This window comes from Chlorocebus sabaeus, chromosome 17 (genome assembly GCF_047675955.1).
Source record: "Chlorocebus sabaeus isolate Y175 chromosome 17, mChlSab1.0.hap1, whole genome shotgun sequence".
NCBI lineage: Eukaryota > Metazoa > Chordata > Mammalia > Primates > Cercopithecidae > Chlorocebus > Chlorocebus sabaeus.
Window position 1 is genome coordinate 33,571,743 of NC_132920.1, and position 19,311 is coordinate 33,591,053.

At 54.2% G+C, this 19,311-nt stretch overlaps 1 protein-coding gene across 13 annotated transcripts in view; it reads left to right on the top strand.

Moving 5' to 3' along the window:
* Positions 1–19,311, top strand: part of SYNGAP1 (synaptic Ras GTPase activating protein 1) — a 34,066-nt gene that overhangs the window by 3,758 nt on the left and 10,997 nt on the right. For 9 of the 13 annotated variants that reach the window (XR_005242998.2, XR_005242999.2, XM_073005906.1 and 6 more), the window contains 13 exons: positions 111–232; positions 2,432–2,537; positions 8,760–8,851; positions 9,316–9,437; positions 11,770–11,923; positions 12,134–12,232; positions 14,300–14,923; positions 15,051–15,195; positions 15,407–15,551; positions 17,361–17,597; positions 17,754–17,955; positions 18,162–18,340; positions 19,032–19,073. Coding sequence is in view for 11 of the 13 variants with exons in the window: in XM_073005906.1 (XP_072862007.1) it covers positions 111–232; positions 2,432–2,537; positions 8,760–8,851; positions 9,316–9,437; positions 11,770–11,923; positions 12,134–12,232; positions 14,300–14,923; positions 15,051–15,195; positions 15,407–15,551; positions 17,361–17,597; positions 17,754–17,955; positions 18,162–18,340; positions 19,032–19,073 (2,269 nt within the window). In the remaining 2 variants the exon portion in view is untranslated. Of the gene's footprint in view, positions 1–110; positions 233–2,431; positions 2,538–4,998; positions 8,628–8,759; positions 8,852–9,315; positions 9,438–11,769; positions 11,924–12,133; positions 12,233–14,299; positions 14,924–15,050; positions 15,196–15,406; positions 15,552–17,360; positions 17,598–17,753; positions 17,956–18,161; positions 18,341–19,031; positions 19,074–19,311 lie in introns of those variants that run through there. The other 4 variants (XM_073005908.1, XM_073005911.1, XM_073005907.1 and 1 more) reach the window with 2 other exon arrangements.

The following is a 19,311-nucleotide window of genomic DNA, read 5'->3' on the forward strand; positions in this document are numbered from 1 at the left end:
GCTGGTGGGGTCCCCTTCTCACTTTGTGGACTCTCTTCTTGCCATTTTAGGCCTCTGCTTCCAAATACATAGAGCCTCCCTTACTGTTTCTGTGTATCTCTGTCCCCCAGATGTACGGGGACCCTCTATGCACCGAACCCAATATGTTCATTCCCCGTATGATCGTCCTGGTTGGAACCCTCGGTTCTGCATCATCTCGGGGAACCAGCTGCTCATGCTGGATGAGGATGAGGTGAGTGGGGTGAGAAGGCTGGGGAAAGGCATGTGGGAGAATGGGGAGAATCCTCATTAGTGAAGGGGAGAGAGACACAAAGAAGGCAGACAAAGATGAAGCATTTGCAAATGGCAGGAGGGTGGCCACTGAGACTTGGGTTGGAGTGTGACAAGAGGGGTAGTCATCCTCTCACTTTGGGAAGGGAGTCTTTGAGGGTTATGAACTGTGTTAGGGAGGAGATGTGGTTCTGAAGATTTTGGGGTGGGGAGGCTCTTGTTTTCATACTGTCCATATTGTAGAATAGGTTAGAATGGGGAAGGGGAACTGAAAGGTTTGGAGAAGGGGTGAAGACATGGAAAGCCCTCCCCACCAAAGTAATCTTCAGGACCCCTCTCTGCTTTGCCCACTGAGCAAGACTCCCAGTCCTTTCTCCATCAGGGGGCAGAGTGCAAGGAGGAGAAATTGCAGGACCCAGAGAAAAGGCAGGGGATAGAGGAGGTTTTCGGTAGCTGAAGGGTAATAGGAGAGAAGACTGAGGTCAGTGGATCTTGGCATGATGGGGGTGAAGACTGGGAGGGTGACTGAGATCAAGGTTTGGAGAGACACTGAGAGGGATTCTGCAAGGGAATGGTTGGACATCAGGAAGGAATATAAGGGAGGGGAACTGGGAGTATGTGGAGTTATCTAAAGGAGTAGGAGTGGAGTAGGGGCAGGGATTAGCCAGAGTAAAGGAGATGAAATGGACAGAGGCCTCTTATGGAAGGTGGTGGCCAGGTATGGAGATCTGAGAGCCAGGGGAGTGTGGGTTCTGATTTGGGAGCTGGGTCAGTAGGAGTGTCCATCGGAGGAAATAGAGGATGAAAACTGGAAGGATACCCCATAAGTGTGAGTCAGGGAATGGGGGTGATTTGGGGGACAAGCTTTAAAGAATGGTAGGGGAGCCTGGAAAACCAAATGTGATGAGAAATGGGCCCTGAAAGTTATTGGGAATGGTGTGATGAGGAAGGGTTAGAATTCGAGTCAGGGCTAACTACAGTGTCAAGGGACCTGTGGGGGCAGGTGAGAGTGTGGAGAGATGGCTGGGTAGAGAGCTTCCAGGCCACAGAGTAAAGTAGAGGTGTTAAGGAGAGGATATGGTGACTTTGAAAGGGGAGGTGGTTTGGGGAGTCTAAGTTTTGGACACCACTGGGAGAGATTTGAGTGACTGTGGTCAAACCCCTCGATGAAGGTTTGGAGTCCGTAGGAGAAATGGGGGAAACTGGAACCAAGAGTGGGGACTGTTATAGGGATGAAGAGGGAAGACAATGGATTGGGGTAATGAAGGAATGACAGAGATAGGGACAGATTGAAGGGACTGGTGGCCAGCAAGCTGAGGGGCAATTGGAATGGCCGATCTGGAGTAGGAAGGGCATGTGTGTGGGAGGGGGAGTAGATGGAACTGGGAAAATGAGCAGCCTGAACAGACACAGGGAGTTGCAATTGGATGGGTGGTGGAACTGGGGCTGGGAGATAGTGAGGGGTCTGTTCCTGTGGCTCTTGGTAGAGGTGGAGGAGACTGCAGGGGTGGAGGTGTATGGAGGTAGGGATGGAGGTGGACAGGGGGAGTGGGGTGTGAAGCTTAGGGAAAGGTGATGGCTGAGGGGAAGAAGGGAACTGAGAGATGTTGGGTCGGGTGATGGAAGGAGACGAAAGGTGGGGGAAGGTGACCAGGCCCTCTTGGGGGAGGGGAGGTTGGGTCCCAGTCTGGCCGCAAGCCGGGCCGTGGGAGGGAGACAAGCTGTGGATCCTGATTATAAATGCAGCTTCTGCTACCCCCGTGACAGGCTCGGAGGGAGAGAAGGGGGTAAGGGAGGTGGGAGGTTGGGAGGAAAGCAGGGAGAATGGAGGAACTGAAGGTCAAGGGAAAACTGGATTCAGGAAGTAGCTAACTTCTGAGGAGTTGCAGAAGAGCTGAGTAGGGTTTGGGAGAATTCTCAGGAAGGTGTTTCAAGACAAATGGAGGGCGAAAAGAGGGTGGGACGGGAAGGAATGAGAGAGAGAGACTGGGGGAGAGAAGGGAGAGATCCAGTCACCAAGTGTGGAGGGGCCGGGGCAGAAGGTGGGCAGGCTGAGGGGGGAAAGGGAGGCCCGCCCTTCCTGGGAGGGGGCGGAGGGGGGTAGAGGGAGGGGAAGGGCGGCGTGGGCCAGGGAGGTCTGAGACACCCCCACCTCCCCTAGATACACCCCCTACTGATCCGGGACCGGAGGAGCGAGTCCAGTCGCAACAAACTGCTGAGACGCACAGTCTCCGTGCCGGTGGAGGGGCGGCCCCACGGCGAGCATGGTACGGCGGCCGAGCAGGCTCTCATGCCCCGGACAGGCGAGGGGAGAGGGCTGAAGGTGGACGGGGCTGGCGGGGCGGGGGCGTCGGGGAGCTGCGGGAGCTGGCCGGGGGCGGGAGAAGGTGGAGACAAAGTCTCGCTTCCCGAGGGGAGATGGCGCCCTCCTCTGGAAGGTGGAGCGGGACAGGGGCTGTGGGTGAGAGGCCCCTGTAGGTCCTCGCTCGGCTTCGCTCCCTTTCTCCTCTCCAGCAATGAAGTTTGACTATTTTCCTGGTGCTTGTAAAAATAGTCTCCTTAGATCTTTAGCTTCCAGTCCATGTGTTCCTGCCCCTGCCCCTCCCAGCCCCTGGTCTGGGATCTTGGAAAGAATGACCTAGTTCCTGCCCTCCCCCCAGACCTCTGCCCCACCCCTATGCTCCTGATTCTTCTTCCGGACCTTCAGTCCTTGAGGTCTCCTTTTCTTGCCCCCTTTTTTTCTTCTCTCATCAGCTGCTTCTATTTTCTGCAATTGTATCACCCCCTTTCTCTTTCCTCCCTGATTTCTCTTATTTTCTGTACCCCTCTTGATTACCCCGTCCCTCCCGTCTGCTCCCGGCGAAAGTCCATCAGACTCCCATCTCATCTCCTTTCTGTCTGTAGAGCTATCTGCTCGGTCTGTCTCTCCAACTCTCTCCCTCTCTCCATCTGTCTCTTCCCCTCCCTCCCCCTTTCTGCCCCCCCAACCCCCTCTTTAGTCATTTAAAAAAAGATTTTTGTCTTCCTGAGAAGTTCGCTTAAAAGGTTTCCATGGGAACAGTGAGGGGAGATGAAGGCAGAGAACAGAGATCTGCAGCCAAGGTGCAGAGAGACGCCCTCAGCCCCCGGAAACCCCCTCGTCACTGCCCCCTTCCACTGCATTTCCCTTCCCGGACCCAGCGATCCAGGTTCCCCATTCCTCCAACCCCCGGGTGACCCCTTTTTCCCACCAGCTCCCCTTCCCCTCAGGAATTCAGGCTACCAGTTTCTTTCCCTTAGAGAGCCGGTGACCTGTCCCCATCCGTTGGCTCCTTCCAGCCTTCTGATAGGTCCAGGCCCTACTAGCCTTGTGGGCCGGTTTGGGGACCTTGGGTGGGTGGGTGGGTGGGTGGTCAGGGATGTGTGTCATTGTCATGGAAACCCCATACCATAGGGGTGTGTGGGTAGCACATCTCTGTGAGGCAAAGTCAGGTGGTGGTGGAGTGTATACAGAGAATGTGTGTGATGTCTGTCACATCTGTGTGTATATGTATATGTGTGTATGTCATGTTCGTGTCTGGGGAAGATGTGTGTGTTTGTGTGCACGTGTGTATACCTGCGTTTCCAGGCCAGAATGGTCACATGCTCACAGAGCATGTTTATCATGTGTCCTGTGGTTGGCAGATCTGCCCACTTATTCCCCATCTTTCTTCTCCTTATCCTGAGTCCTCAGGGTCTAGGGGGCTCTGGCGGGGGTCTCCCGTGTGTTTTGGGTGGGGACACCATGTGTGTTTGGAGTTGAGGTGGCACGTGGAGGTTGCTGTATTGGGGTTCACTAGGGGCTGGGAGGGGTTCCAGGGGCATATGTATTTGGGGGGAGGGCTTAGTGAAAGTTGATAGGGGGTGAACATTTAGGGTCTTCAGGGAAACATGGAATATGTAAAGGGCATAGAGGATGTGCAGTGGACACGGGTCGTTGGAACCTTGGGGACTTGGCTATGCAAAGGTGTTTGCTGAGGCTGTGGACTCTCCAGCCCGGGAGAGGTCGCCGGACCTTTGAGGGGCATTGGAATCCAGGGCTCCTCCTCTGCTGGGTGGAGCCGCGAACCCTCGTTCTCTCCGCGGTTTTGTGTGTGTGGGGGGGTCCTGCTCAGGAGGGGATGGTGGGTGGCCTGGTTTGTTTTGGGGGTCCCCTTGCCCCCCTCCCCCGTCTCTCTCGCGCTGTCTCCGGGCGACGGGGCTCGTGACAGAGGCGGCCACGGCAGCAGCGGTCGCCTAGCAACGGCGGCGGGGCCCGGGCAACGGCGGCAGCGGCGGGAGCGGCGGCGGAGGGAGCCGTTCCCGCGGCCGTCACCGCGCGGCCGTCCCGGCCGTCCCGGGCCCCGCCGCCGCCCTCACCGCGCCGGGCGGCGCGAGCCGGGCCGTACCGCCCCCTCTCACTCCGCACCCCGCCCTTCCCCCGCGCAGGGGCGGGGCCCCTCCCCCACCGGGGACACCCCTGACCCCCCCCCGGGGGGCGGTGCGAGGTAAGGGCGGGGCCAGGCGGTCTAGGAGCGCGCGTGGGGGGGGAGGCCGCCGCGCGCGTGGGGCGGGGGCGCGCGTGTGCGTGGGCGCGGGGAGGGGGGTGGGGAAGCCGCGGTGGCGGCGGCGGCGGCGGCAGCTGCTCCCTCCGCATGTTCTCGCTGCATCTTCCGAGTGGGGGGAGTTATGGTAACCGGAGGGACAGCGGAGGTCGGGAGGGTCGGGGACCGGCCTCGTGCGGACAGGGTCTTCAGCACGCGGGGGCGGCCGGTGTGTGTGCGATCTTGGAGCCCCTGGTGGAAGGGGCAGCCCGTGTGTCCGCGTGTGTGTTCGTGCCCATGCTCGTGTCTCCTGTGTGTCGGTACCATGTGCACACGGGGGCCCAGTTCCTTGTGCACACATGTGCAGCCAGCCTTGTGTAAGTGTGTCCTGTCTTATCCTGCCTCTGCCTGTTTCCTGCCTAGGGGGCTGTTGGGCCAGCCATGGGCTTGTGGGGCAGTTCGTGGCCATGCTGGTCCATGTCACCTCTGACCCTGAGCATGCATATCCCTGGCTGGGGCTCACCTCCTGTCAGCCTTCTGTGTGTGGGAATGTGTGGCCCTATGAGCAGGATTTTCTGTGTCCCTGGTGGCAGGTGTGTGTCTTTGCATGTGTGTTCCAGCACTGGCCTGAGTATCTGTGTCAGTCCCAGCATGGGTGTCCAGGGCGTGTCTGGATGTGGGTGGTGTGGCGGGGGGGAGTGTGTGAATGTGTTCCTTGGAATCCTACTGTGTATGAAACACCTTTGGGCCGGGCAGGTGTAAGCCCTGCTTGGTCAGTAAGTGGGGACAGAAAAGCTCAAAAAGGGAAGAAATGGGGTAAAGAGGAAAACTGGGGAAGGAATAGGAGCGAAGGAATGAGAGAGGCTTGAAGAAGAGAGCAGAGAGCAGGCCAGGGAGAAATAGCTGGAGAATGGGAATGTGGAAGAAAGCCGAGCCAGACTTAGGAGAGAACAGGGGATAAGAGCTTAAGATGGGGAACTGGATAGAGATAGTGGGAAAAGAAGGGGTCTGGGAGCTGGGAAGGCAGTGGGGAGGAGAGAGTCAGGCCTTCTGGTAAAGTCATCTTTGAAAGAAGAAAGGGAAGAAGATGGGAGAAGGCACTGGATTCTTGTAGGCCTTGTAGGATCAGGCTTGGTTTTGGATCAGGGAAGGCCACTCAGGCATACGGGCTGGCTCACAGTGAGGCCTGTCATGGCAGGGACTGTCATTAGAGGTTCATATGCCCAGCACAGAGCTCTGTCTCCCATTTCTCTGCTCTGTGTCCAACCCTGTTCTTCGCCCTTCTCTGGCAACCTCCCTCCCCTGGCTCCCCTTGAGAGCTGCCAGCTGGGTGTGGAGAGGAAGAAAGGCCAAGGAAAGGTTAGGGATTTGGAGGGTAGGGGGAGATTCTGTGGGTGATGGCAAGATTAGAGATGTTGGAGGGGCAGGAGTCCAAGCCCTTGCTGTGTGTGTGTGAGTGCCATTGTGTGTGTACACAGGGTGTGTACATGTGTGGGTGTGTGCACAATGCCTGTGTTACGGGTTTGTGTAGGTGGCTGTTATGTGTGTGCATGCGTGTATATATCGTGCAGGCATGGGACATGGAGACCCAGGATCACAGTTTATGCTTTTCAGGTTTGCTGTGTGTGTGTATACATGGGTGTGTGTTATTTTCTCTGTACATATCACTGCATGCAGCACTAATAACAGGATGTTCTGTGTTTCTGTCACTCTGTCCCCCTTTCCTCTATGTTTCTGCTATTCTTTTCCTGCGGCAACAAAAGTCTTTAATAAGCGTATGTGTATGTGGCCTCTGTGTTCCTGTGACTTATGAGTGAGTTCATGGATCTTAATTCTTGATAATATGTGTAAGGTTATATTACTTCCAAGAACCAAGCAAGCCAATTAGCAAATTTGTTCTTCTGTTAATGCTTTAGTTCCAAAGCAGAATTTTAATGCATTTAAAGTTAGACTTTATGCCTTTATTAGATGAGCTTGCACATGAAAATAATGGCTGAGCTCGGTTCCCTGAAATGAGAGTGAGGCAGCCATACCTGAGAAATGCAGAAAAATGTTACTAGGGAAGAGATATCCTGAACCATTGGATGCACTGCTTAGTGTGTGCCAGAAGGATAATTAACACATTTGCTCCTGGTTTTTCTTTACTCTGGTGGCAATCTTGGATGCCTGTGTTAGAGTGAGAGAAGGGCTGGGGGAGGAGAGGGGGTTGTCCTGAGACAGAGCGGATATGGTTGTACTTTTCACGTGAATGAAAGGATGTTTGTGCTTCTGAGATATGGGGATACCTTTCTGTGGTCAGGATCATGGTGTACTCAAGCATGTATTTCAGGGGTTAAACTGGAATTCCCCTGCATGGGGATATGCGCATCTTAGGGTTATAGGTCCATTTCTGTAGTGTGCTGTCCACATGATTGCCCAAGAGACTTGGGCCACAAAGTCCACAGGAGCAGCTCTCATGTGGGTAACTGGGTTCAAGTATGTACTCCCTTGTTGTAGTACTCACATATGTCAAAGCATGTATCCTGTGGGGTGTGTGGGCCTTAGGGTCTCAGAATGTGGATCCGTGCTATGCCCGTGCTCACAGTTGTCTGTATGTCTCAAAAGCACATAGATCCCCAGTTATTTTTTTGTATTGTGGTTCTCATATACACGCACCACTACAGCTCAGTGTATGTTTCTGTACTATACACCTGTTCCTGAGGGAGTGATAGGGTTCTCGTGTCATGGGGTCCACCACCTGGGTTTTACAGGTAAAGGGGAGCTGGGGACTGATTCTAGGGCAGTTTGCAGGCAATTTGCAATTCTGGAAGCAGACAGTGAAAATATAATTGTGGTCCTCTCTTGTTCTGTTCTGGAACCTAGAGGGTTAACAGGCAGCTCTTCCGGTCCACCCCCCTCCTTCCAGCCTGTAGCTTCTTGTTGCCGTGGAGATGCTGGCCCCGCCCCTGATGCAGCACCTGCCCCCCCATTGGCTGCAGTGGTGACTGTGGGGCTGAGGGGGGAGCCCAGGCCTGGGCAGCCATTCTGGAGCTGGAGCCGGAGCTTGGCATCCCCCCACTTACATTCTCTTCCAGCCCCTCGGCCCCTCTAAATTCCCTTGTAGCCGAGCCTCAGCTTCCTTTTTCAGAGCTTGCCATTCCTCTAGGCTCTTGGCAGGCTTAGCTGCATCCGCATTCACCTCCCCTCCTCCTCCTCTCCCTGTCCTTACTTGGGAGTCCCCAGAACCCCCACTGCCCATCCTTCCTGTTCCCTGCCCACTGCCCTGCATTCTTTGCTTTTCCCCTCCCCGACCTGAGCCCCTGCCACTGCAGTGCACGTGGAACCGGCTCCTTCTCCCCTCCCCCCACCTGCCCCTTCCTTGGATTTTCTGTCCCCGGCTTCTCCCCCTGCTACTCTTCACAGGTCTCTTCCAAGACCTCCCCCTCCAGTCCAGGGAGGGGGTCATGGGAGGCAGCCCTGGCCCTCCAGACAGACAGGGGTTCCAGGAGGTGGGGGGCAGATGGAAGATGTGTCCAGCAGGGGGAAGAGGAAAGCTTGCCTATGGGCAATGACCTTTAACCTATCTTTCCCCTCAGCTGGCCCTTTCTGGGGTGGGTGGGCACCAGGGACCTAGCCTCCCTGGATCTTTGGTGTCCTTCATTACTGGGGTTTTACTGACCCTCTCAGCCATGCCCCCCTGCTGACTGCTAGCCCCAGTCATGGGCCTAAGGCCTCCCACCCCATCCCCCTCAGGGGGCTCCTGCTCAGGTTCCTTGCCCCCTCCTTCCCGCTGCCAGCCTCTCCACCGTCGCTGCTCTTCCTGCTGCTTTCCGGGGGGTAGGTGAGGCCGGAGCTGAAGGGCAGAGGGAGGTGGGGGCATGCACTGGGGTCAGGGGTGGGAACCTGGGTTAACAGCTTCCCTCCTGGCCCCCTCCCCAACTTCCCTTCTGGCCCTTTTCTCCCCTCCAGAATACCACTTGGGTCGCTCGAGGAGGAAGAGTGTCCCAGGGGGGAAGCAGTACAGCATGGAGGGCGCCCCCGCTGCGCCCTTCCGGCCCTCGGTGAGTGGTGCCTACCAGATGTGGCTCAGCTGGGCCCCCTCCCCTCCAGCCCCAACTTGGGCCCTAGGAGTCTGAGAAAGAGGGCAGGAGGGGGAAAGAGGGAGTGAGATTGAGAAAAAGAGTGTGTGTGTGTGTGTGTGTGTGTGTGTGTGTGTGTGTGTCTCCCCACCTCTTTGGTTTCCCCCTTCTTGGCTCTGCCCCTCTGCTTCTGAGACCAGCCCTCCCACTTTCTCCAAGCTGTGTGTGTGTGTGTGTGTGTGTGTGTGTGTGTGCACGCGTGCTTGCACTGTACCTGTGGGAGCAAGGAAGACAAACTGGTATTAGGGTTCCTATCCCCCTTTCCTCGCCTCTAGAGACTTCCCTTTTCCCCATCCCACTTTCATCCAGGGACTATCTACCAGCTGAGGGATGAGTAGGTAGAACTGACCCTGCCCCAACCCACCCCATCCCCATTTCCCCCCCAGCAAGGCTTCCTGAGCCGACGGCTAAAAAGCTCCATCAAACGAACGAAGTCACAACCCAAACTTGACCGGACCAGCAGCTTTCGCCAGATCCTGCCTCGCTTCCGAAGTGCTGACCATGACCGGTACAGGGGCTGGAGCATGTGGGATGAGATCGATGTAATGTAGGGTCTCTTGTGTGAGATGCAGAGGGAGGGGGTTATCTGTGTGCAAAGGTTGAAGGATTCAACTCAAGTTGGTTGGGGGATGTCATGGGGCAGGGGACAGAACAGAAAATAACTAGAATAGGGATCTGTGAGCAGCAGGAGAGGGGTAGGGTGGCAGAGAGAAGACAGACAGAGAGGCTGGAAAGGGAATGAAGGTGAAGCCAAGGAGTGACTCCTCAGGGACTACTCAGGCCAAGAAGGATGGGCTCTAGCCCAGGATCAAAGGAGCTGTACAGGAGGAGAGTGACCCTGGAGGAACGTTTAAGGAATGCAGGGAAGGGGTTGGTAGGTCAGTGAGCAATAGGCTCTAGGTGGAAGGGTGTCAGGGAAGGTCAGGAAATACAGGGCAGCAGGTTGGAGTGGGGCTGGGGGTGGCTGAATGAATGGATGATGGCTAGGGCTCAAGGACCTCATCAGTGAAGGAAGAGACAGTATAGAGCATGGCAGAGAAGGGGAGGCTGGGACAGGTGTGCAGGATGACAGAATGGGGAGCAATCCATGGACTGAGGCATGAAGAAGCAGCCTGTAGAGACGTCCAGAAGGCAGTGGCCCTGAGGCCAGGCTGAAGGAGACCTCCACTGTTTGCCTTTGTTGCCTGCCATTTGGGGTTCCTATCTGGGTTTCCCCCTCACCCAGTCACTCCCTAGGGAGAACCATGCCCTCCCTTTCCACCACGTCTGGCCACCCACAGGATTGGGCAGGTAGGGAGGTTGGGATAAAGTGAGTTACACCTTTCCCTGCCCCCCTCCCATGTTGCCAGAGCTGGATTTGGGGCCGGCAGGGGGTGAGGGCATGGTATTCCTGGCCGCGGGGGCGGGGGGGCCGGGGGCCGGGGGAGCGTCGCGCTGACGGCAGCCAGAGCCTGCGATGACGGGGCTGCTATAAATAACTTCTTGGAGGCTCCCACACCCGAGCTCCCCTCCCGCTTTCCCACTGCTCTCTACTCTTCATCCCCTGCCCATCTCCATACCGCTTGCTATCCTACCCCTCATTATTCCATGCCCCCAGTCCCCTTTATCTTCTGCCCTCCTGCAGTGATTTTTTTGCATTCCATCCCCTCTTAGCCCCAACCTTGGTTCTCCTGGCCACCTCTCCAGTTGGCTCTCCTCCTCTTCTCCTGTCCTCTGTCTTGCTGCACATACCTTTGTCTTCCCCTTTCTCCTTGCCCTACCTTCTCTTCTTCCCTAGTCCCCATATTCTGTCTTTTATCCTCATTCAGCTCTTTTTTGCCCTCAGCTTTCTCCTATTTCATATGCTTTTCCCTCACTCTTTCCCCTGGTTCTGCTAAAACTTGTCCTCTTATGCTATGTTCATTCATTCTTTGAATCATTAAATGTTTATTAGGCACTAGCTGTGTGCCAGGCCCAGGCTAGACATATCTCTTCTCTGTGCCTTCACTTCTTTACTTCCACTTTTTCCTTTATACTGAGGCTCTGGTTTCTGGGGTTACCTGGAGGTACTACCTAGAAGTGCCCCAGGCCCACTTTGTTCTCTCCTTTTTTTTATCTTTTCTGCCATGGTCCATTTCTGGGTTGAGATATTTCTAGGTATCCCCAGTCCTCACAATCTCTTAGGTGTGAGATGGTTGGAGTTTCTTTTTTTTTTTCCTTTTTTTAAAAATAGAGATAGGGTCTCACTGTGTTGCCCAGACTGGTCTCGAACTCCTGGGCTCAAGTGACCCTCCCACCTCGGCCTTTGAAAGTGTTGGGATTACAGGCGTGAGCCACCAGGCCCAACTGGAGCAGGGGAGTTCCTTAAAGGATTCTCATTTCTCTCACATCCCTCATGTCCTTCCTGAGATAGGCAGGGTTTCTTTCAGTGTCTGTCTGGGAAGGGTGTTCAGGGGGCCTTCTCTCCAAGTCTCCATCCTGGAACAGACTGATGGTGCAGGATCCCTATGTGTCTAAGAAGAGTAGTGGGGCCGGGCGTGGTGGCTCATGCCTGTAATCCCAGCACTTTGGGAGGCTGAATCACGTGAGGTCAGGAGTTTAAGACCAGCCTGACCAACAGGGTGAAACCGTGTCTCAACTAAAAATACAAAAAAAAAAAAAAAGAAAGAAAAAGAAAAACAATTAGCTGGGTGTACTGAGGCAGGAGAATCGCTTGAGCCCAGGAGGCAGAAGTTGCAGGGAGCCGAGATCACACCACTGTACTCCAGCCTGGGCAACAGAGCAAGACTCTGTCTCAAAAAAAAAAAAAAAAAGAGTGGGGGGCCCTGATCCCCTCCTCTCCTGAACCTCCTGCTTGCCAGGGCCCGGCTGATGCAAAGCTTTAAGGAGTCGCACTCTCATGAGTCCTTGCTGAGTCCTAGCAGTGCAGCTGAGGCATTGGAGCTCAACTTGGATGAAGATTCCATTATCAAGCCAGTGCACAGCTCCATCCTGGGCCAGGAGTTCTGTTTTGAGGTACTGGGTCTAGTGCGCTGGGGAGGGCAAAAGGAAAGGGGCAATGGAAGGTGGGGGGCAGAGAGGTCTAGAGAAAGTGGCACAGGTGGGGACATCAAGGAAACAAACTTCTGGGACTGGAAGAAAGGAGGATAGGCCAGGGAGGAAGAGAAAGTAGCAGAGTCTCCTTCCCTCTGTAGCCCTTTCCCTCAACTCCACACTCCTTTCTAGGTAACAACTTCATCAGGAACAAAATGCTTTGCCTGTCGGTCTGCAGCCGAAAGAGACAAATGGATTGAGAATCTGCAGCGGGCAGTAAAGCCCAACAAGGTATTGGGGAATAAAGGGGACATAACCTGTGCAGGGCAAAGGTTGTGCCAACATGGAAAGTTGGGGGCCTAGGGAGGAAAGTGAGTTAAAGGAGGAGAGGCTTGGAGAAGGAGAGGATTGAAGTACAGGGTACCTGGACAAGAAGGGGGAGACCCCCATTATTCTGAGTCCCCCATTTCTTTTCTCTTTCTGTACTTTCTGTACTGCTACCCTGCCTTACGATCTCTTTCCCTGCCATATAAGTTGTAGACTTACAGAGTTGACGGTGCTCTGGAAATCCTTTAGTCTAGCTTCCCTGCAGGCAGGAATGCTTCACTAAAACCCTGCAGGACACATAAAATACACTTAGCCAAGTCTCTGTACCTTGGTTTCCTCTCTAAGACAGAGGGAACTGTCTTAGGGTTGGATTAAATGATCTCTAAGTTCCCTTTGGCACATAAATTCTATGAGTCTGTGTTCTTCCCAAAACTTCATGCTTTCAGTTCTGTCAGCTATTCTCTGTATCCCAGTTTCTAGCAAGCTTACAGTTGTAGTCACCCTCCTCTGGGGGGAACTCTTGTGTCTTGATGTCCTTAAAGAACTCAACCCAAGATGCTGACATGATCTGACCTATGCAGAGTACAAACACCATGTTCTTTTTCCACACACTGCAATATCACCTGAGCCTTCCCATTAGCTTGTGCTCAATTGTATCCCCCCAGGCCCTTATACCAACTGTCAAGCCTTACTCATTCTTTTTTTTTTTTTGAGACTGAGTCTTACTCTGTCACCTAGGCTGGAGTGCAGTGGTGTGATCTTGGCTCACTACAACCTCTGCCTCCCAGGTTTAAGCAATTCCTGTGCCTCAGCCTCCCCAGTAGCTGGGATTATAGGCATGCACCACCACACCTGACTAATTTTTGTATTTTTAGCAGAGACAAGATTTCACCATGTTGGCCAGGCTAGCCTCAAACTCCTGACCTCAAGTTGTCTGCCTGCCTCAGCCACCCAAAGTGCTAGGATTACAGGCATAAGCCACCACACCTGGCCAAGCTGTACCCATTCTATATACAATTCTTTTTTCACAATTTCTGATAGTCTCTGTAGGACTTTCCAGTTCCCTTTAAATTCTACATTAATATTTTTGGCTTGTTATTCCAGCTTTAAAACTCTTTCCAATACTGTTTGTGTTGTTTAGTGTATGAACTACACTTCTAGAGTAGTTTCCTGGGGCTGCTATAATAAACTGCTACAAACTTGGTCACATTAAACAACAGAAATTTATTCTTTCACACAGTTCAGGAGACTGGAAGTCCAAAAGCAAGGTATCAGCAGGGCCATGCTCCTTTTGATGCTGTAGCAGGGAATCCTTCCTTGCCTCTTCCTAGCTTCTGGAGGTTGCCAGCAGTCCTTGGCATTCCTGGGCTTGTAACTGCATATGTCTAATTTCTGCCTCCATCTTCATGTAGCTGGCTTCCTTTTGTGTGTGTGTCTATGTCTCCAAATCTCCCTCTCCATATAAAGACATCAATTTTTATAAGGTGGATTAAGAGTCAACTCTAATTCAGTATGGCCTTTTTTTTTTTTTGAGATGGAATTTCGCTCTTGTTTCCCAGGCTGGAGTGCAATGGCATGAGCTCAGCTCACTGCAACCTCCGCCTCCCAGGTTCAAGTGATTCTCCTACCTCAGCCTCCCGAGTAGCTGGGATTACAGGCACGTGCCACTATGCCCAGCTAATTTTTTTTGTATTTTTATTAGAGACAGGGTTTCACTATGTTGGCCAGGCTGGCTGGAACTCCTGACCTCAGGCGATCCACCACCTCAGCCTCCCAAAGTGCTGGGATTACAGGAATAAGATACCGTGCCTGGCCTCTTCTTAGTTTGATTACATTTGCAGGGATCCTGTTTCCGAATAAGATCACATTCACAGGTTCAGGGTAGACATGAGTTTTGGTGGGATACTGTTCAACCCAGTACACTGTCTCACCTATGATTGCTGTCTATATCCCACTTTCTTACTGTCTCTCCTCTTTTGGTGTCTCTCTGTCCCTTCCCCCTTTCACATCGTGCCCACCCCACCATGCCAGGACAACAGCCGCCGGGTAGACAATGTGCTAAAGCTGTGGATCATAGAGGCCCGAGAGCTGCCCCCCAAGAAGCGGTACTACTGCGAGCTCTGCCTGGATGACATGCTGTATGCACGCACCACCTCCAAGCCCCGCTCTGCCTCAGGGGACACCGTCTTCTGGGGCGAGCACTTCGAGTTTAACAACCTGCCGGCTGTCCGTGCCTTGCGGCTGCATCTGTACCGTGACTCAGACAAAAAGCGCAAGAAGGACAAGGCGGGCTATGTCGGCCTGGTGACTGTGCCGGTGGCCACCCTGGCTGGGCGCCACTTCACAGAGCAGTGGTACCCTGTAACCCTGCCAACAGGCAGTGGGGGATCTGGGGGCATGGGCTCGGGAGGGGGAGGAGGTTCGGGGGGCGGCTCAGGGGGCAAGGGCAAAGGAGGTTGCCCGGCTGTGCGGCTGAAAGCACGTTACCAGACAATGAGCATCTTGCCCATGGAGCTATATAAAGAGTTTGCAGAGTATGTCACCAACCATTATCGGATGCTGTGTGCAGTCTTGGAGCCTGCCCTGAATGTCAAAGGCAAGGAGGAGGTTGCCAGTGCACTAGTTCACATCCTGCAGAGTACAGGCAAGGCCAAGGTGAGTGTTGTGCCCTCAGGGAAAGGTGACATGGGAATGGGCACTTGCTTGGGGGTTAGTGAGGACAGGGCAAATTCACGAGATTGGGTTGTGCAGAGGCTGACACTTGGATTTTCCTGGGCCTCAGGACTTCCTTTCAGACATGGCCATGTCTGAGGTAGACCGGTTCATGGAACGGGAGCACCTCATATTCCGCGAGAACACGCTCGCCACTAAAGCCATAGAAGAGTATATGAGACTGATTGGTCAGAAATACCTCAAGGATGCCATTGGTATGGCCCACACTTAGGCCCTCTTCTTCCCAAACCTGCCAGATGTCCACCCCAGATCCCAAGTCCACCCTTCCACAGCTTGATACTTCCTAACCCAGAGTCCTAGGACTCCAGCCTCCAACACCTGATTCTGAAATTTCCCCAACCCTGGCCACCCCCTTCCCTGCCCTTGAAAAGTGTGACCACACCCTCTTGTGCCGCCACCCCCCAGGAGAGTTCATCCGTGCTCTGTATGAGTCTGAGGAAAACTGCGAGGTAGACCCTATCAAGTGCACAGCGTCCAGTTTGGCAGAGCACCAGGCCAACCTGCGAATGTGCTGTGAGTTGGCCCTGTGCAAGGTGGTCAACTCCCACTGGTGAGACTGGGAACGCTGGGCTGGGGGGCCAGGGTCGGGGGAATTATGTGTTCATCTGTTCATCTATCTGTCCATCCTCAAAGAGGACTGAGAACCATTTATGGGCAAAGCATTGTTCTAGGCACTATAGAGCAAACAGGTGAAAGAGACCTGGTCCCTGCCCTCAGAGGGCCTCCACCAGAATGAGTGGGGACAAATTAGAAAAAAAAAAGCCACAGAGTCATAATGGTGTGTAAGTTCTGAGTAAGGGTCCCCCCATCTCTGTGTGATAGAAGGTCAGAGAGAAGGCAGAGCTTTAATTGAGATAAGCGGGGAAGAGGTGCCCCATTGGGTAGGCTTTGAAGACTGGTTTAGGTTCTGATATGTGGACATAGTTGGCAAGAAAGACATTTCAGCAGAAGGCTGTGAGAAAGGCACATGTGTGATGGTGAAAAGCCCAGGAGTTATTAGGGGACATTAGAGTAGCTTAGTAGCAATTACATCAGGTTTAGTGGAGCATGTGCCTCATGATGGGGAGTGGTGGGAGAGATGTCTGGGCAGGAAGATTAGCTTTAGAAACTGGAAGGCCTCACGGAGTCTGAGGTCATTGGTAGGCCTTGGGATGCCATTAAAGGTATCAGAAGTATTGTGATTTAGAAGATTAATCCATAGGCCGGGCACGGTGGCTCATGCCTGTAATCCCAGCACTTTGGGAGGCCGAGGGGCAGACCACTTGAGGTCAGGAGTTCAAGACCAGCCTGACCAACATGGAGAAACGCTGTCTCTACTAAATATAAAATTAGCTGGATGTGGTGGTGCATGCCTGTAATCCCAGCTACTTGGGAGGCTAAGGCAGGAGAATCAATTGAACCCAGGAGGCGGAGGTTGCGGTGAGCCAAGATCACGCCATTGCACTCCAGCTTGGGCAACAAGAGTGAAACTCTGTCTCAAAAAAAAAAAAAAAAATTAATCCATAAGTAGACTATATGTAGTAGAATAGAGGGGTGTATGTGGGGGGATGACTGGAGTAGAGCCAGCTGGGGGTTGGGAGGCATGAAAGTCAGATCCTGAATCGGAACAGTGACAGAGTTAGGAAGGAGCTACTGGAAGGACGCTCTGAGGAAAGGATCAGTAGGAATTGTCAGCTTATTGGAAAAGAGGGAGCATATCTGCGGGGAGTCACGGATGACTCAAGAGGCCATGAGGCTGGTGATTGGGAGACCTGTGGCCTCATTGACAACCAGGAAAGTCAGGAGGAGGAGCCAGTTGGAGGTGTGGGGGCGGTGGTGAGCTCTGCTTTACACCAGTCGAGTTTAAGGTGTCAGTGGGACATTGAAGTGGATCTGGGAGGTGGGGGGAGTGAGCTCTGAGCCATTCCAGGGACTGGGGATCATGCCTGGGGCACCTCCATCCCCATTTCCCTGGAATCCAGAAGAGTTGGGGGGTCCGAGCGCCCTGTACCTCAAGTGACCCTCCATCTCTCTCCCATCTCTGTCTCTCCCTGGTGTCTGTTTTTCTTCTCCTCCTCTCCTTGTCTCTCTCCCACACCCCTCCATCTCTCTCCCACGTGTCTCTCCCCTCACCTTCTCTCCCCCTCCATTTCTCTCTCCCTAATCTGTCTGTTCCCTCTGCCATGGCCCCCTTCTTCAAGCAGCCTCCCATCTTGCTCCTGCGGTCCCTCCTTCCCTGTCTCTCTCACCTCTGTTTCCACACCCTCACCTCCTACCACCCCCCTCAGCATGTTCCCTGGAAGCTGAGGGTCTCTGGGGCTCAGTCCCGGTCTCTCTCTTTCTCTCTCTCTCTCTCTGTCTCCCCGCCCCTTCCCCCCAGCGTGTTCCCGAGGGAGCTGAAGGAGGTGTTTGCTTCGTGGCGGCTGCGCTGCGCAGAGCGAGGCCGGGAGGACATCGCAGACAGGCTTATCAGCGCCTCGCTCTTCCTGCGCTTCCTCTGCCCAGCGATTATGTCGCCCAGTCTCTTTGGGCTTATGCAGGAGTACCCAGATGAGCAGACCTCACGCACCCTCACCCTCATTGCCAAGGTCATCCAGAACCTGGCCAACTTTTCCAAGTGAGGGAAGCTTCAGGAGGGGGCAGGGCAGGGCGTGGCAGGGCTGGGGGTGGGCAAGAAGGGTCTCCTGAGTCCCCAGAGATCCTGAGATGGGGAGGCTATGACACCTTCTCTGTGTATGTGTCTGTGACCTTTATCTTCTGGATTCTTGACTAGGTTTACCTCAAAGGAGGACTTTCTGGGCTTCATGAATGAGTTTCTGGAGCTGGAATGGGGTTCCATGCAGCAGTTCTTGTATGAGATCTCCAACCTGGACACGCTAACCAACAGCAGTAGCTTTGAGGGTTACATCGACTTGGGCCGAGAGCTCTCCACACTGCATGCCCTGCTCTGGGAGGTGCTGCCCCAGCTCAGCAAGGTCAGCAGATCCCCTCTTTGCCCTATCCCCAGATGACTCCAGAGGTTCCTGGAGCCTAAGAAACTACCCTTTGAAGATTTTTTTTCTTCCCTTGTTCCCCGAGGTGTCACCACTACCATCCCAGCTCAGACCCCCTCCACCTGTACCCTCAGAGGCCCTCTTAGAGCTGGGCACTGAGCCCCCAGGTAACAGCCTCACCCTTCCAGGAAGCCCTCCTGAAGCTGGGCCCACTGCCCCGGCTCCTCAATGACATCAGCACAGCTCTGAGGAACCCCAACATCCAAAGGCAGCCAAGCCGCCAGAGTGAGCGGCCCCGGCCTCAGCCCGTGGTACTGCGGGGGCCATCGGCTGAGATGCAGGGCTACATGATGCGGGACCTCAACAGGTGAGCACCCTGGGACAGCCAGGCCTGTGCCCTAGGAGCCCTTCTCCTGTTCTAGATACTCCTCATTGGGCCCCACACGCATCTCTCTAGGGCTTGAAAAAAAGGAAAAAGCACCAAGTTCTCAGGGAAGACTGGTAAGGAGACAGGTACAGTCAGTGGTAGGCTGAGAGCCCTTTACAGCCTGAGGGAGTGAGAGATGTGGAGCTTTAGGAAGAGGGCTGAGGCTCCACCAACTCACGGCTTAGTTGTAAGCCTAGAGCATCCCTGCTGCAAGCTCTGATTTGCTGTTCCTCTGCTTGCCTATGCTTGTCCCCAGGCTGAGGTTCAGCCAGCACGTCATGTCAGCTATATGTCAAAATATTCAAACATCTCAGTAATAGCTAGTGAATAAGCACTTCCCCTAGCCCCCAACCAAAACCTCACAGACCTCCCCATGATCCAGCACTTAGAGCAGTGGCAGCAGAAGCCTAGTAGGGCCTGCAGCCTGCTCCAGAGTCCCAGCCTCAATTCCCATGGGTGGTGCCTGTGCCTCATTTGCTGCTCATTATTTTGATGATGGCCCTGCTTGTTCCTCTGCCCGTGTCTTCCTCCATGACACCATACCCATGCCACCATTCCCACCTCTCCTTTCATTTGTCCACATCTTTCTCCTTCTCTGTCTGTGCTTGCCCCTCTTTCCATCTCTCTCCAGCTCCATCGACCTTCAGTCCTTCATGGCTCGAGGCCTCAACAGGTGAGGGGCTCTCCCCTCCCCCGCCCTCCTCTCCTCTCCTGTCTGTTCCCTCTCCTGCTCCACTGGCCTTCGCCCTACTCCTCTCCTCCTCCATGGACCTCATCTCCTCCATATCTGCCCAGCCCTGTCCCCATTCCTTCTCTTGCTGCCCCCATCTCCCCTCCTCTAGGCCTCACCCCCTTCCCGGAGGGGCCCTGTCCTTTCCCTTTACCCACCTGTCCCCTCCCATCCTCCCTGC